Here is a 16,226-nt window from a genome sequence, read left to right on the forward strand (position 1 = left end):
GGCCTGAGGAGAGCAAGCCTTGGCCTATGGGCCTGTCTATAAGTCAGAGAGCAGGCTTGGGAGCAGTTCATATTTGGCTGACATGATTGCGATTTTGTAATTGATACTTTACGTTTGTGCCGAGAGGACTAGTGTCCTCCATATCTTACCTTTTAATGTTCTGTACTTCATATTAAACCTTTTTTTTCAGTACTTTGCCCTTTACACTCCTTTTAACGGCCTTAGCTCAGCAGTGCTTACTGATTGTCAGTTATTTTTTATATAGTTATTTGTAATCTGCTCTTTCTCAGAACTGGGACTCAGAGTGGCTTATTTATTTTATTTATTCAAGTATTTATATCCCACTCTCAGCCACAAAGACTCTCAAAGTGGCTTAAAAAATGGTTAATTAGACGGTTCCCTGCCCTCTGGTTTACAATCTAAAAAGACACACATTAAAAAGGTTAATCATTGGGTGGCTTTTAGCAAGTTTTTTTCAGGATGAAGGTGGTCTCCAGGGGTCCCATCCAGCTCAGCAGGAGTGAAGTAGAACCATAACCTTCCCATGTTGTCATTGGGTTCTTCTGTTTCTATTTTATTCCCTGGTGAAAAATTAAGACAGGGTAGGAAGCAGGAAACCCTTCCCAAGTGGTTTGGGTGCTGGACTAGTGCAGCATCTGTTTTCCACTGCTTTTAACTGCCATGGCTCCACGCTATGGAATTCTGGGGTTTGTAGTTTTGTGAGATATTTAGCCTTCCGCCAGGGAGCCTGGTGCCACAACAAACTAAAGGATTCCGGGGCATGAACTATGGCAGTTTTTGCACCTACTCTTTGCATCTTACTCTTAGGTCTGTTTTACACATTCTGTGACACATACCTCACTCTTAGCTTTGCCGCTTACCTTAGGGTCTTTTTACACACTTCTGTGGCAGTTACCTCACTCTTAGCTTTGCGCCTACTGTTAGTGTCGTTTAACACACTTCTGTGCACATACCTCACTCTTAGCTTTGCGCCTTATTCTTAGTTCGGTTTACACACTGTGGACACATACCTCACTCTTAGCTTTGCGCCTTATCTTAGTGTCTGTTTTACACACTTCTCTGGCAGTTGCCCTCACTCTAGCTTTGCTCTTACTCTTGGTTCCTATTTTACACACTTCTGTGGCAGTTACCTCACTCTTAGCTTGCGCCTATTCTTATGTCTGTTTTTACACACTTCTGTGGCAGTTGCCTCACCTTAGCTTTGCGCTTACTCTTAGTGTCATTTTACACACTTCTGTGGCAGTTACTCACTCTTAGCTTTGCGTCTTACTCTTAGTGTCTATTTTACACACTTCTGTGGCAGTTACCTCACTTTAGCTTTGCCACCTTATTTTTATGTCTATTTTACACACTTCTGTGGCAGTTACCCAAAGAGGAAAAAGAACAAAAAAAAAAAAAAAAAGAAAAAAAAAAAAAAAAAAAAAAAGAAAAAAAAAAAGAAAAAAAACCTCACTCTTAGCTTTGCACCTTTTTGAGCTTTGCACCTTATTTTTAATGTCTATTTTACACACTTCTGTGGCACTTACGTCAGGCGGCCTAGCTTTGCAGCCCTTCTCCCAGGTTTTACTCTGACCTTACCCCCTGCAACCACTCTCCAACTCGGAGTAAAGTCGGAGGGGCTTGGCTTCCCAGCCCAGGAGGGACGTGGATCTTCCTTCCCACTCGGGACCCTTCCCTTTCCCCGGAGATCAGAGGAAAGCTGCAATGGCTGAGCTTCCAGAAGCCTCCCTTGCCCTGGGAAAAGTGGGCAGGGCGGGAAGGCGACCTGGGACTCGGGAGGAACTTGGGGAAAAGGGGCATGATGATCAAGTGTGTTTTTGTGAATGTGTATTATGAGAGAGAGAGAGAGAGAGAGAGTCAACGAGGAGGGCTGGCTGGGCATTGGGGGGGGGTTATGGCTTTCTGGGCGGGAGCCTCCCCTGGCCCTCCCCCTCTTCTCTTCCCTCCTCCTCCTCCTCCTCCATTGCTGCAGCCTGGGCCTGGGCCGGGCACTGGCCGAGAGGCGCCCAGGAAAGAGCCCCCAAAGTGCTCCTCCTCATCGGGGGCCATGTGGCTCCTCTGGCTGCTCCTGGGCTCGGCGGGTGAGTGGGAGAAGCGAGGGAGGGAGGGAGGGAGGCGGGATGGGAGACCGAGGGAGGGCTGCTAATGCTGCTGCTGGGGGAGGGGCAAAGGCGTCTTGTCCTCCTTTTCCAGGACGCGCCCTCCATTCCAGCCTTTCCATCTAAACTGCACGGATTTATAGCACTGGAGTTGTCTTCCTGAGCTTTTGCTTTTGTTTTGCTTTCCTCCATTATGAGGCGCCTGGCGATCCTCCTTTTGGGGATCTGTCTGGTGGACACTCTGGGCGGGGAAAGGGAAGGGACACACATGGGATGGGCTTTCCTTGCTTCAGGCGCCAGGGAAGGACTTTGGTGGCCGCTTTGACTCAGTTTGGAAGAGAGAGGGAGGGAGGGCTTTGCTGTCCAGGAGGAGGAGAGAGGTTTGTGTGTGCGTTGTGTGTGTGAGACACAACAGCACCCCAAGTGTGTCCTCGCCTGGGCTTTGGAGGGGCGGGGACCTGGAAGGCTCACTCACAGCGAAGCCACAACACGGGCAACAACTTGGGAGGCCCTTTGCTCCCACTTTTGTGTGTGTGTTTTGTTTTGAGATAGCAACTTTTGTAAGTCTGTGTGTGTGTGTTGTTTTGAGGTGGCAACTTTTTTTGTGTGTGTGTGTGTTTTGAGGTGACAATTTATTTTGAGGTTGGCTGGGACAGTATTCAGCTCCAGCGACTTGTTGCAATACCTGAGGAGTTGGAATCATGGCTTCTTGGTGTGTTGTGGTGTGTGTTTGTTAGCATTGGCTGTATACACACTGCAGAAATAATCCCGTTTGGCACCACTATAACAGCCGTGGCTAAATGCTGTGGAATTCTGGGGATTGTAGTTTGTTAAACCTATTCATTTAAAGGAATTCGGAAACTTCCTATGTGATTTAATCTTCAGGCGTCCCAGGAGCCCTCCTTATGTTCACGGAGGCCTTAATAAAGTCGAGGGTTTTGCCAATACTTCGGGCCAAAACACACTGCAGAAATAATCCAGTTTGAGATCGCTTTAACTGCCCCGGCTCAGTGCTAGGGAACCCTGGGAATTGTAGTTTAATGTGGCCCAGTACTCTGACAGAGAAGGCTAAATGTCTCACGAAACATCGGTTCCCAGATTTCCCTAGCATTGAGCCAGGGCAGTTCAAGTGGTCTCAAACTGGATTATTTCTGCAGTGTGTTTTGGACCTTCTTTATTAATCCTAAAGTTAATACTGTAAACTTTAAAATGGTGCCTTGCAACAAGTGTGAACCATACGCAACAGAGCAGTGATGTGGTCAAAGTGTCCTGTGAGGAGCTTGTTGCTTCGCCCTTTACAAAAGTTATTATTAGCTAGTTGGTTGTGGTGCTAAGGTTTTGCAAAGCGACTTACAATTTCAGACACTTATAACACACTAGTTGAGATCATCTGCTTGGATGAACTCTATCCTGGGCTAAGGGAAAGGTAGGGAAATAGTAGAAACATATGCAAAAGCCTGAGAAGTGCTTTTATCCAGTCTTTCAAAGAAGCACTGTAAAGCAATACTACTTAAACTATCTAATGTGTGGGACTTGTAAGGTTCCCCCCCCCCCAGTCAGCCAACATCATTTTTGTGATCATTGACTACAATTATGTATCTCAGAAGTACAGGGTGGGGCAGCAGCCAATAGCCCCCATACTACTACACTGAGTAGCCCTGCTATTTAATATGTAGACAGTGGCCACTCACTCCAGATTCATTTTGCCTCAGAATTCTTCTGATCTTGCCTGTAATGTAAATCTGTCATTGATTAATACACACTTTTATTGCTAGGTGCTATCTTGGTGTAGTTTTAAGAATTATACATGGAACTGCAGGCCCTTCTGTTCCCAAAGTGTCTCTGTTTTGGGTTGTATTAAAAGACACAGTTCTGTTAATCTGTGTCAGTAGACGAAGAGATCTTGTAGCACCTTCATTGGGCCTAACAGGCAACAGGGCCTAATAACATCACCCACAAGAATAAACTCTTCTCGAACATGGCCACATAGCCCAAAACACCCACAAAAAACTATGGATGCCAGCCATGAAAGCCTTCAACTTCACATCACCCACAATGTTAGAAGTACTTTTACTTGATTATCCTCCAATGTGATGTCAACAGTGTCCCCTCTCAGTGTCAAAGGTACTTTGTCTGCTGTTCTTGATTGGTGTTTGTAATAATGTTGACCAACTTTTCTTGGAGTTTTGGTTGTAACGTTCATTTCTGTGGCTGTGTGTTGCTCTTAAGACTTGAAAGCCTGGGTCAGCTTGAGAACAGATTTCAGAAGAATATGAATTTGTGTTCTTTAAATCCTCTTTCGTTCTTGACCAGAGAGAACCCTCTGTTTGATAAAAATGGGACACTTATCAATAGTAAACATGTATCTAATAGAAAGAGCTTTTTAACCAATAAAAAGTAAAAACTATTTACAGGTAGTTTTTGTGGTTTTTTCTGGCAATGTGGCCATGTTGCAAAAAAGTTTATTCCTGACGTATTTACAGGTACTTTACTTATACAAGTAAACAGAACCTGAAAGACTTTCCCAACTCAGAAAGAACAAAATACAGGTGGAACCAGATGTCAAGCTGTTTCAGTCTGTTGCTTTAAGGCAAGAACTTCCCACCCCTTTCAGATTCACCAGATCAGACAGTTGGGGAATACTTAACTGTGGATAACATGGAAGAGGCATTTTAACATTGCTAAACAGGAGACCTTGCAAACTGAAGACTGATATATATGTTAAAACCTTTGGTCTAAATCCAATTGGTAATACCACTGAGTGTGGATTGAATTAATGAAAACTTAATAAGTCATTACTTACATAAATCCCATTGAATGAACAGGTCTATTTAGTTGTTGTTATTATTGTTGTTGTTGTTGTTGTTGTTGTTGTATCCTGCTCTTTTCCTAGCACAATTAAAAACCTAGAAAAGTGCTACATTAAAATGGAATTAAATTATTACAGTATTAAAAAGATTGCTTATGAAATGAATAAAATACAGTTTGAAAAGATAAAAGTGTTTTAAACACTTTAAAATGATACAACACCCCAAGCTGGTCCTTTGAAAAACATTCTGTTTTAAAAGCTTGTTTGAACAGGTAGGTCTTAGCCTGTTGGTGGTAGGCCAACAAGGAGGGGGTCATTCTGGCCTCCCTGGGAAGGGAATTCCAGGGGCAGCCACCAAGGAGGCTCTCTCTTGTGTGCCCATCAACTGTGCTTGTGATGGAGGGCTTCACCTGAGGAACTCAGAGCCCAGGCTGGCTCATACAGAGAGATATGGTCTGCCAAACAGGCTGGACTTGAGACATATAGGGCTTTATAGGTCATAATCAGCACTTTGAATTGTGCCCGGAAACAAGTTGGCAGCCAGTGAAGCTGTTTCAGCAGGGGCATTGTGTGGTCTCTGTAACCTGCCCCTGTTAACAATGTGGCTGCAGCTCTTTGGACCAGCTGAAGTTTCCAAACACTCTTCAAAGGCAGCCCCAAGGAACGTGTGTTACAGTAGTCCAAATGGGATGTAACCAAGGTATGTACCACCAAGACCAGACCTGGCGTTTCAAGGAATGGGTGCAGTGCATGCACAATTTTTAAATGTGCAAAAGCACTCCTGGTCACTGCAGAGACCTGGGCCTTCAGCTTCAGAGCTGAGTCTAGGAATACCTCCACACTGCAAACCTGCATCTTCAGGAAGAGAATAACCCCATCCAACACAGGCTGGATCCCTATTCCTTCCAACTGACCAGGAGCACCTCTGTCTTGTCTGGATTAAGTTTCAACATGTTTGCCCTCGTCTAGTCCATTACTGGTTTAGGACCAGGAGAACCTCCTTGGATTGAGGTGGAAAGGGGTAGTAGAGTTGAATGTCATCTGCATACGCATGGCACCACACCCCCAAAGCTCTGGACAACCTCTACCACTGGTTTCATGCATATGTCGAATAGCATAGGGGACAACAGAGAACCCCGAGGGACCCCACAGGCCACTGGCCAGGGCATCAAGCAGAAGTCCCTTAGCACCACCTTCTGGGTTCGCCTCTCCAGGAAGAAATGGAGCCAGTGTCAAACAATACCTCCAAGTCCATCCCAGAGAGGCAGCCCAGAAGGATATCATTTAGTTTGATACAAACAGTTGGATTTAAGCATTTGCAAGCAGAGAAGAAAACTGTTATGGTGCTAAGAAAACTATGAAATTCATGGGGTTGCCATAAGTCAGCGGGATCTTGAAAGCACGTACACATTTATGGAGTTGAAGAATTCAGCTGTTAGCAAAAGGGAAAGCTGTGTGAATAAGGGCTTTTCTTATTGAATGTAAAAATACTGGCAACATAATTTCAAAAGCACTGAGTGAGAAGACCAACAGAATGTATGTGATCTAAGCACTTTCTCTGTTGTACATCTTTACACTCTTTTTCACCATTGGAGCATTTTGCCCAAGTGGAAGAAATACATATGGAATGGTAAACCAGTTCAGCTATACTGCAGCTGCACTATATTCTACTAGCTTCTTTTGTAGATACACTTAAACAAAACGAAGGCTGATGCTGATGCTAGAGGTACTGTCTGAATTTTTTACTTGATAATAAGCCTACATATGCATGATACTTGGCTATAGTAGTATTCTGTTGGCAGAAGTTGCTATGAGTGAAAAGGAGAACTTTGCTATAGCAGCTTTGCACTTAAAAGAGTGATTGTAAACCTCTTGGGGAGTTCTGTCATGTGCTACATCATATAAGGAATGCCTTATTTTCAAACTCACTGACCTTTTTTGTTCTTTTAGAAAACTCTGAATTATTTGGTCTCAGCATTACAGCCTGTTGTTTCAAGACCAAAAATCAAAAGGGCACACATTTCATAATATTTTTTAATATTTTAAATATATTTTTGGGGGATGTGCTGTTCTTGTTTCATTTGTGAGTATAGTCTTCTACTTGATAAATTTCAAAAATGATAAAATAGAGTTAGGAAACTGATCTAGTTTTTCACAGTATGGTACCATCCACTCCCAGAAGTCCCATCCATCACTTTCATTGCCCAGGAAAGCTGGGACTTGCAGTCTAGGCATTTGAAGAAGACCAAGTTAGGGATCTCAACTTGAGTAGAACGTTGAGTATTTCACAGCAATATGAACTATTTTTGTATCACCATTGTCTGAATCTTAAAAGTTGAAAGTGTCTTTTCACTTTCTCTTCCATAAAAGTGTATCATCAATGTTTTCATTAAATACATTGTGTGGCTTAAGTACAACTTGTGGCAACTTGTATCCAGTTGTATGTGTATTGCACTAGGTATCTTCTGATGTTTGCTTATATTTTGTTTTAAATGAAAACTTCCTTAACTTTCACCTCATAGAATGGATAGTTTGTGTCCAACTTTTATTTTGATGTATCTGTTAAAATAGTAGAAGCCTGAGTCAAGAACAGGTCCATTTGTTGCTTTTGAATAGAGTAGAGACACATTGTGTGAGTTGATGAGCAGATACAATATATTTTAAATGGTTATAGGCCACTGAGGAAGACTGAGGTCGAAACACATCTGGCCTTTAGTGTTTTATATCATTTTATGATTTTATCTTTTACATTTACATAACTCTTCGTGGGGTATTGTTACCCTTTTAGAAATGTTACTGGCTTTCCTGCTCCAGGGTCCAAATATTCTGGATTTGAGTTTGGATATTTTTTGCTCATTTTTCAGTGGGGTATTTATACCCTTTTAGACATTTTACTGGCTTCTCTACTCCAGGGTTTATTTAATCCTTTATTTCTTCATAGTAGTGTCTTTTGGTAATTGGAAGTGGGATATAATTTATTTAATTTAGTTAATTTCTACACATATAGATTTTCTTTGGCAGAACCCTTTAGTTTTGTTTTTTGTTCTTCAAATGCCTTTAAGACTACTCAGATTAAATTAGTATTCTTGAGTATTGGAGTGGGGGGACAGAACCAGACAAAATTACTTGGATTGTTTCCCTCCCCCCATATTTGCAGATTTATTATTGTATACACAGTGCTTCCCTGTGTTACTAGCAGGTTCTTGAATATTGTTATGTTAGTCAGTTAGCTTCTCTAATAGTTCATCTTCTCTGTTGGTGATAACCTATTTATATAATCGTGTGTGCACTTTGAATGATCATATATACATATAAAATAAATACTTCACTCACAGATTATTGTCAAATGACAGTCCCTCTCCCGATCATCATTTCAGCCTAACTGTCATAAAAGTGATGAATTATGGGCACTTAAAAAGAACACAACTAGGGCACAAGGTGTTGCAGGTTGAGTCTTCTTTATCCCAAATGTTTAGGACTAGAAGTATTTTGGATTTTGGAATATTTTCATATCCATAATGAAATAGTTTGGAGATGGGACCCAGGTCTAAACACAAAATTAATTTATGTTTCATATTCACCTTATACACACTGCCTGAAGAAATTTTATACAAAGTTTTATATAATGTTGTGGATGAAACAAATTTTGTGTTCACTGAACTGTCACAAAGCACAGGTGTCAGCCACCCATGAAAAAAGTTTTAGTTTGGGGACATTTTGGCATTTCGGAGACTCGGCCTGCATATATTATTTAATTTTAATTTATTACTCCACAGGGTTTGGATGCTATTTTGCCTCTACTGTGGAAGACAGAGGGCTAAATCCAGTTGTTACTCCCAACCAGAGTAGACCCATTGAATGAACTGGACTTGTTAAGTGAGCACTGAACAAATGTTACTAATTCAGTGGATCTACTCTGGTTGGAGTTTACAATTGGATTTAGACCACAGATGCCACTTTCATGTTTGTATTCTGCAATTGTGTTCTCTGTGATGCAAACAAACTTTTTATTGGCTTTTAAATTATTATTGGTAGTCAGCAGTATTCCAGTAATAAGGTTAATGTCACTTTGATGTTGGTTTCTTAACTTTTAATATATTGTTGAGGGACTGCCTATAAACATGAAAGAGACAAAACATTTTTCTTTGATTTGTTTTTAAAGTGGGAATCCTAAAATGTTGTTTTTTATTTGATTGATTCATAGAATCATAGAGTTGGAAGAGACCACAAGAGCCATCCAGTCCACACAAGGGACCTCTGGTCATTAGAAGGCATTTTAATATTGCTAGGGTGAAACACATAAGCAGAGTTATTTTGGGGTAGAATATACATGTTGGCACTATTATCTTATATACCATTATTAAATGATTAATTATTTAATTAGAACTGTGCTAATTTTGGGTTTTGGCCTGGATTATATATTACAAGTGTTACAAATAATGACTGTTGTCTTATGAGTACTTTTGTTTATCAGCTTGCTGTGCTGTTGTGTGATGTTTAAAATGCAATTTAACTGTTGTTATTCCAAAAGTGGTAGTGTCGGTTGAAGCCACATATTCTGTGTGTGTTGCATACAACATCTTTATCACATGGTTTGTCAGTACAATTTGGTGCAGGAAGGTGTCTATAATGTATAGCTTAGCCTTTTAGGAAATCAGTGTCCAGCATGTCTCTCTATTGGCTATTCAAACCATGAGTTTAATTCCTAATTTCTATATGCTGGTTTACTGAATGTACAGATGGTCAGAAAGATTATTATGCTGAAGTTACTTTGGAGAATGGGTGAATTTATGACTTGCTAGTAAAATGAATAGAAGCGGTGGTAACATGTAATAAAGAATGATGAAGCAGAGCCATATTTACTGCAAGTGTCTGTTGATATATTGCTGTTATTTAAGAGCCAATTATTAACAAATATCTCTAGACAGCAGGAAGCACTAATTATCCTTATCTTTGAGATATGGAGCCAAGAAAGCAAGATTCTGGGATTCAAAGCTATACCAGAGGGCATTAGTTGTGCAACTCTAAGTTGATAAGTACTTTGCATCTATTCAGTGTATAATCTAAACATCTCACAGAGAGTCACTGAGTGAATAGGAGAATTGAGTTTTCTCATATTGCTAATTTCATTTTTACAAAAGATTATCAGGAGTATATTGTTGGCTACACAATGATAATTATAATCCAGTGGATTTTATGCTTAGTAATATAACGGATTAAGGTCTAACTAGGAGACCACTGTGCAGCACCTGAAAAACCTCATCTAATAGACTAGAATGTTATGGTATGCAAGGAGGAACTGTCAAATAGTTCATTATATATAAGTGATTTTTTTCACAAAAATGTTGTGCTCTCATAGCAGGGTTATAACATTTGAAGAAAATTTTCAAGTTGACAAACTGATCCTGCAAGAACGCTTTTAATAATGGGCATGTGCCTCTCAAGCCAGTGTCATTTTCTAGTTGAGTTTGCATCTTTTAGTGAAAATTTCACTTGTGCACTATCTTTATAGGCATTCTGCCTCAATAGCAAAGTGCAAAGGCATTCTAATGTTGTGTAGCTATGTCTGATACTCAGTAGTTCTTTAACGTAGAAGTGAAAAACCCAGAATGATAATTTCACTTTTACGGAGAAGTGTAATCAATTGAAGCTTCCATTGAAAAACTATATTCTCACTGTTTTATATTTTTAGGAAGTTGTATAACAGAATTTTTGAAGACAATTGTAACCAGCTTTTGGGCCTTCCTGAATTACTTGTTCAATGTGAGGTGCCTTTAAAACACCCTTCACGCTTGTTTATAAAGCTCGGATCCAAACTTTTCACTGCATATCTACCAACACTACAAGATCAAATCAATTTAGGTAATTTTATTTAAAGAACAGGTCCATCAGGCAACAGAAAAAGGATTACAGATTCAGCATTTATAGGAACCCTTGCGAAACTGAGTTGACATTACATACCTAGATATTTTCAGCACAAGATTGCAGAGGGTGTCCCAAAGATGATGCTCTTAAGATTTCCAGGTGCATTGCTTTTAACTTCCTTTGCTTCCTTTGATTTCAATTATGCTAAAATATAAATAATAATTGGCTATTATTTATGTTTATTCAGTCCTGCAACAGGGATTCCTCCTTCTTGTAGTTAGTTAGCTTCTATTCCCACACATTCAAGCCAGATATACTCCTAAGCCCCTTAGTCCATTCAAAATTTCAGTTCTGTTATTCATTTTTTGGGGATGCATCTTAGTGGTTAAGACACCAGTTCTCATAGAATCATAGAATCATAGAGTTGGAAGAGACTGCAAGGGCCATCCAGTCCAACCCCCTGTCCAACGAACAGCCTTTACTGTCAGGAAGTTCTTCCTAATGTTCAGGTGGAATCTCTTTTCCTGCAGCTTGCATCCATTGCTCTGGGTCCTAGTCTCTGGAGCAGCAGAAAACAAGCTTGCTCCCTCCTCAATATGACATCCCTTCAAATATTTAAACAGAGCTATCATATCACCCCTTAACCTTCTTTTCTCCGGGCTAAACATCCCCAGCTCCCTGAGTTGTTCCTCATAGGGCATGGTTTCCAGACCTTTCACCATTTTAGTCGCCCTCCTGTGGACACGCTCCAGTTTCTCAATGTCCTTTTTGAATTGTGGTGTCCAGAACTGGACACAATATTCCAGGTGGGGCCTGACCAGAGCAGAATATAGTGGCACTATGACTTCCCTTGACCTAGACACTATACTTCTATTGCTGCAGCCTAAAATTGCATTGCCCTTGTTAGCTGCCGCATCACACTGTTGACTCATGTTCAGCTTGTGGTCTACTTGGACTCCTAGATCCCTTTCACATGTTGTCTCCTTAAGCCAGGTGTCCCCCATCCTATATCTGTGCATTTCATTTTTTCCTCCCTAAGTGCAGTACCTTACATTTCTCCCTGTTGAAGTTCATTCTGTTAGCTGTGGCCCAGCTTTCTAGTCTATTCAGGTCATTTTGAATTTTGATCCTGTCCTCTGGAGTATTAGCTATTCCTCCTAATTTGGTGTCATCTGTAAATTTGATAAGTATTCTGATGATTGTAAGGTCAGAAGGTTGGCAGTTTGAGGCCAAGTGCTGCATGACATGGTGAGCTCCCATCACTAGCCCCAGCTTTTGTCAACCTAGCAGTCCAAAAGCATGTAAAAGGGCAAGTAGATAAATAGGTACCACTTCGGTGGGAAGGTAACAGTGACCACCAGATTCGTCTTTGGACAACAGTGGCTCCTTTGGCTTAGTAATGGAGATGAGCACTGCTCCCTACAGTCAGTTACAACTAGACATTCATGTGAAGGGAAACCTTTACATGGTTTGCAGTTAACTGTCCAATTGTAGACCAGATGTGTCATCAGTTGTTTCAATTCTTTTTTTCATGGCCTCATCTGGAAGTATTCCAGGACAGAGCTGATCCTTGTCTGGTCATATTAATTGGACATGATAGCAAGTTTGGCACCTGTTTTATCCTTTAAGTAACCTCTTAGATTCTTCTAAAGCAAAGGCTTGGGATTCTTATATATGTAGCATTTCATCTAGAAATGAAATACGGTACCATCTTTTTGTGTTGTAGGTGAAGGTTTGTCTTGCAGTGTAAATGCGTTTGTTGCTCTTGTGTGCCTTCAAGGTATTTCTGACTTATGGTGAACCTATCATGGGGTTTTCTTGGCATGATTATCAGAGAGGGTTTGCTGTTGACTTCCTCTTAGACCGAGAGAATGTGACTTGCCAAAAGGTGTTGTTGGATACATTTCAGAGAAAGGAAGAGACAAGACCACTTCTGAATACTCCTTGCCTAAGAAAACCTTGTGAAATTCGTGAGGTTGCCATAAACTGACAGACGACTTAAAGGCACTCCCAATACTGAATATATTGAGTATTGTAGGCTATTGTGACACCAGAGCTCTCTGACAGACAAGGCTAAATGTCTCACAAAACTACAGTTCTTAGAATTTCCTAGCATTGAGCCAGGGCAGTTAAAGTGGTCTCAAACTGCAGTGTGTTTTGGTGCTGAGAAACACATGCAAAGGGATCTTGCAGCACCTATGAAATTAACTATGGGAAAAATGTTTTAGCGTAAGCTTTCATAGACTTGGTCTGCTTCCTCAGATGCAACCAAGCTTTGCTACAATGTATTTCGCACTGTCAGGGGATGACTACACTATACTCCTTTTTTATTGCTTTGGCTGCCTCCTGTTGCATTCTGGGATTTGCAGTTGAGGGAGGGGCATTTAGAATTCTCAGTCAGACAGCTCTCAGGCATCTCTGAACTTCAAACCCCAGAATGCTACAGGAGGCAGCCAGAGCACTCAAAGTGGAATAGCAGCGCTAGTGGCATGTAGTTTGGTAATTTCGATTGTCTCAAAGGTGCTGCAAGATCCATTTGTATACTGATATTCCAGACTAACGTAGCTATGCTTCTGAGAAACACATGCAACAGCAATAATATTTTAATTACACATTAACAAAATAATAGCATGCAATTAATAAATTACTTCATCTTGGCAATCTAATTAAAATTCTTTTGTCAGGAAGAGAAGGTGTTTCCTGTTCAAGTATTCTTCAAAAGACAAGCACACAGTTTCCTAGATCTTGAATGAAACTGTTGCTTGCACTATTAAGAAATAAATAAAGTTCAAATGTATTTGATTTCAAATGGAGAAACAGCAAGCCTGTTTTGTGATATCATACAAGGCACCTCACAACTTTATATTAGGTGTAGTCACAAGCCAAGGTGGTTTTTGGCAATTTTGTTGCACAAGCAAAGATCCTTTGTTCATTCTGTATGTTATAGACTAGATGTAGTTACTGCATTTCTCCTTCTCCTTAGTAAGGTGTTCTTTTTAGTGTAGAAGATGTCACAAAAATCGATGTTGTGTTTGTAACAGTGCAGCTACTCTGGAAAAGGTTGCAAAGGGTGCCTCTATTCTATTTTCCTCTGTAATGGGTTTGTATTAGCAAGAGGGGGAAAGCAGTGCTGTCAGCATGGGAGGGTTACAAATGGGAGCTGATTTTGTTTGGTTCCCGCTGTGAAATTCCATGAATTCGTAACTTCTTGTTCTGTTATGTGAGTGTACATCTCAAAGTTAATACAGATCTTGACATAAGGTTGTCCAAAAATTTCAAATGGTCTGTGAGAAGAAAGCTTGAGAACCACTGCTTTAAACTCTACCTGTGTCAGAAACTGGAAGGTATTAATTCATTTTTAATTTAGCACCTGTGTTTTGCACTACAGCTCCCCAATCCCCCCAGTCAACATGACCAATGGGACCTGTAGTAATGTTTTCAAGTTTCATTTGTAGACTAGAAGCATACAGCTGTTGTATCTTGCAGGCAAAGGAAAGAGGTTTTCAATTTGTGGACCAGAGATAAGAAATTTATTTTGTTAAACCTCACACCTCTGTCACAGTTAGGTGCTTTAATAATATCTGTACCTCCTTTCAGCAATGGCATCAGTTGTTGATAACATGCTCTTTATGAAAATTTGATAAAATTGTGACTCAGGAGAGCAGGATGCAGACAAAATTGCTTCTAGGCTACTTGTCTGTGGGCCATCTTTTCTGGACACTTATTTATCCAATCTGTGAAGTAATTGAAGAAAACATATTTCATGTCTTAAGTACACTTGCTCAGGAGCCTTTGAGCTTCTGTATTCCAGTCCTCTTTCAAGACCTTTCAGGATAGAATTTTATTTTATCTCCTCAATCATTTGATCTTTCCCTAACCCAGCAAAACTAACCAAAATTATTGTACATCCTGCCTTTTTATAACTAGGGGCAATGGAGATACATTTTTTTTTGCTCAGAAACAATGAAAACTGGAAAGGGTTGCTACTAGGTAAGATGAAATATTTATGGAGTAGAAAGTAGAGTAATGTCATGTGTCTTGTCTTGCCTGTGAATGGGTTAGTAAACTTCACTTGATAGGTTAAAAGTGTAAGAATAAGGAAACAATAGATATTGTTGTGGATGAAAAAAATGGTAAGTAACTAAGGCGTAGCTATTAAAAACTCATTTCTTTTTAATATGATAATGTACATGTGAACTGTGCTAAAATATAAGTCATACTTCAGGACATATTTTGTCTTATGTACGACATACTTTGACTTATGTAGATAGCTGAGAGAGGATGTTTATCTTTTTCTGATGTGTCAGCATTTGCAGAAGTGATTTGGTATGGCTGAACATTTTCCAGATTTATGCTGTTTTCCATATGGATCCCCATACAAGACAAGCAGAAATTTTTATTGGGTTGATAGATGCAATAGATATATTTTTTTCATTTATGAGGGACAAGTTTGGTAGAGAAGACATCAGCCTAAATCCAACATTTGCTCCCAGCTTGAGTAAACTTAATGAATCTGGGATTTAGTTAAGTGTTCACTTAACATTCAGCAGTTTATTCATTGGACCTACTCTAGTTAGCAACTGGATTTAGGCTATTGAAAGTAAGCCTCAGAGATAGTCCCAAGAATTTTCATTGAATGAAGATTAAAAAAAACCCAAAGTGGTGGAAAAATATGACCACCACTACCACTGCCATCCTCCTCCTCTAAATAATTTGCATTTTGTCCCTGAAGGGCGCCTCAATACTAGCTGTCTCCTTCCTTATTTAATGGTGGAACCAGTACCTATCAAATATTTTAGATGCTTATTGATTAATAAGTGGCAGAACTTTGAAAAATTTGATTTCTTATTTGGCTGATGCAACATTTTTATTCAGGGATCAGATCTAAATGCCCAATGCTCTTCCCAGGTCATCTTGACGCTCTGGGACAGTAATGAGTATAAATGATACAAACGTAAGACTTCTGTGACCCTAAAATGAACCCATCATGGGGTTTTCTTGGCAAGCTTTATTCAGAGGAGGTTTGCCATTGCCTTTCCCTGAGGCTGAGAGCATGTGAAGTTGCCCAAGGTCATCCAGTGGGTTTCTCTCACTGAGTCAAACCCTAGTCTCCAGATTCATCGTCCAGCACCCAAATCATTATGCCACGCTGACGCTTTACCATTTTACTATGCCATTATATATACTGGGACTTGAGCATCCACAGATTTTGGTATCCACGCGGGTAGGGGGGATTGTAGAAGCAAAAACCAGCAAATACCAAGTGCGCTCTCTCTCTCTCTCTCTCTCTCTCTCTGTGTGTGTGTATCTATCTATCTATCTATCTATCTATCTATCTATCTATCTATCTATCTATCTATCTATCTATCTATCTATCTATCTATCTATCCAATATGTTGGACAGGTAGTAGATCATTTTGCAGAGTCAATGT

The 16,226-nt window shown here is 40.2% G+C and overlaps 1 protein-coding gene across 3 annotated transcripts in view; it reads left to right on the forward strand.

The window, feature by feature from the left end:
- Nucleotides 1–1,985: 1,985 nt before the first annotated feature.
- LDLRAD3 (low density lipoprotein receptor class A domain containing 3) overlaps nucleotides 1,986–16,226 on the forward strand; it is a 223,381-nt gene continuing 209,140 nt past the window's right edge. For all 3 annotated transcript variants that reach the window (XM_042453883.1, XM_042453875.1, XM_042453865.1), the window contains exon 1: nucleotides 1,986–2,102. In XM_042453883.1, coding sequence (XP_042309817.1) covers nucleotides 2,069–2,102 — 34 coding nt within the window. In that variant the 5' untranslated portion in view covers nucleotides 1,986–2,068. The remainder of the gene's footprint in view (nucleotides 2,103–16,226) is intronic.

This window comes from Sceloporus undulatus, chromosome 1 (genome assembly GCF_019175285.1).
Source record: "Sceloporus undulatus isolate JIND9_A2432 ecotype Alabama chromosome 1, SceUnd_v1.1, whole genome shotgun sequence".
In the NCBI taxonomy this organism is placed as follows: Eukaryota; Metazoa; Chordata; class Lepidosauria; order Squamata; family Phrynosomatidae; genus Sceloporus; species Sceloporus undulatus.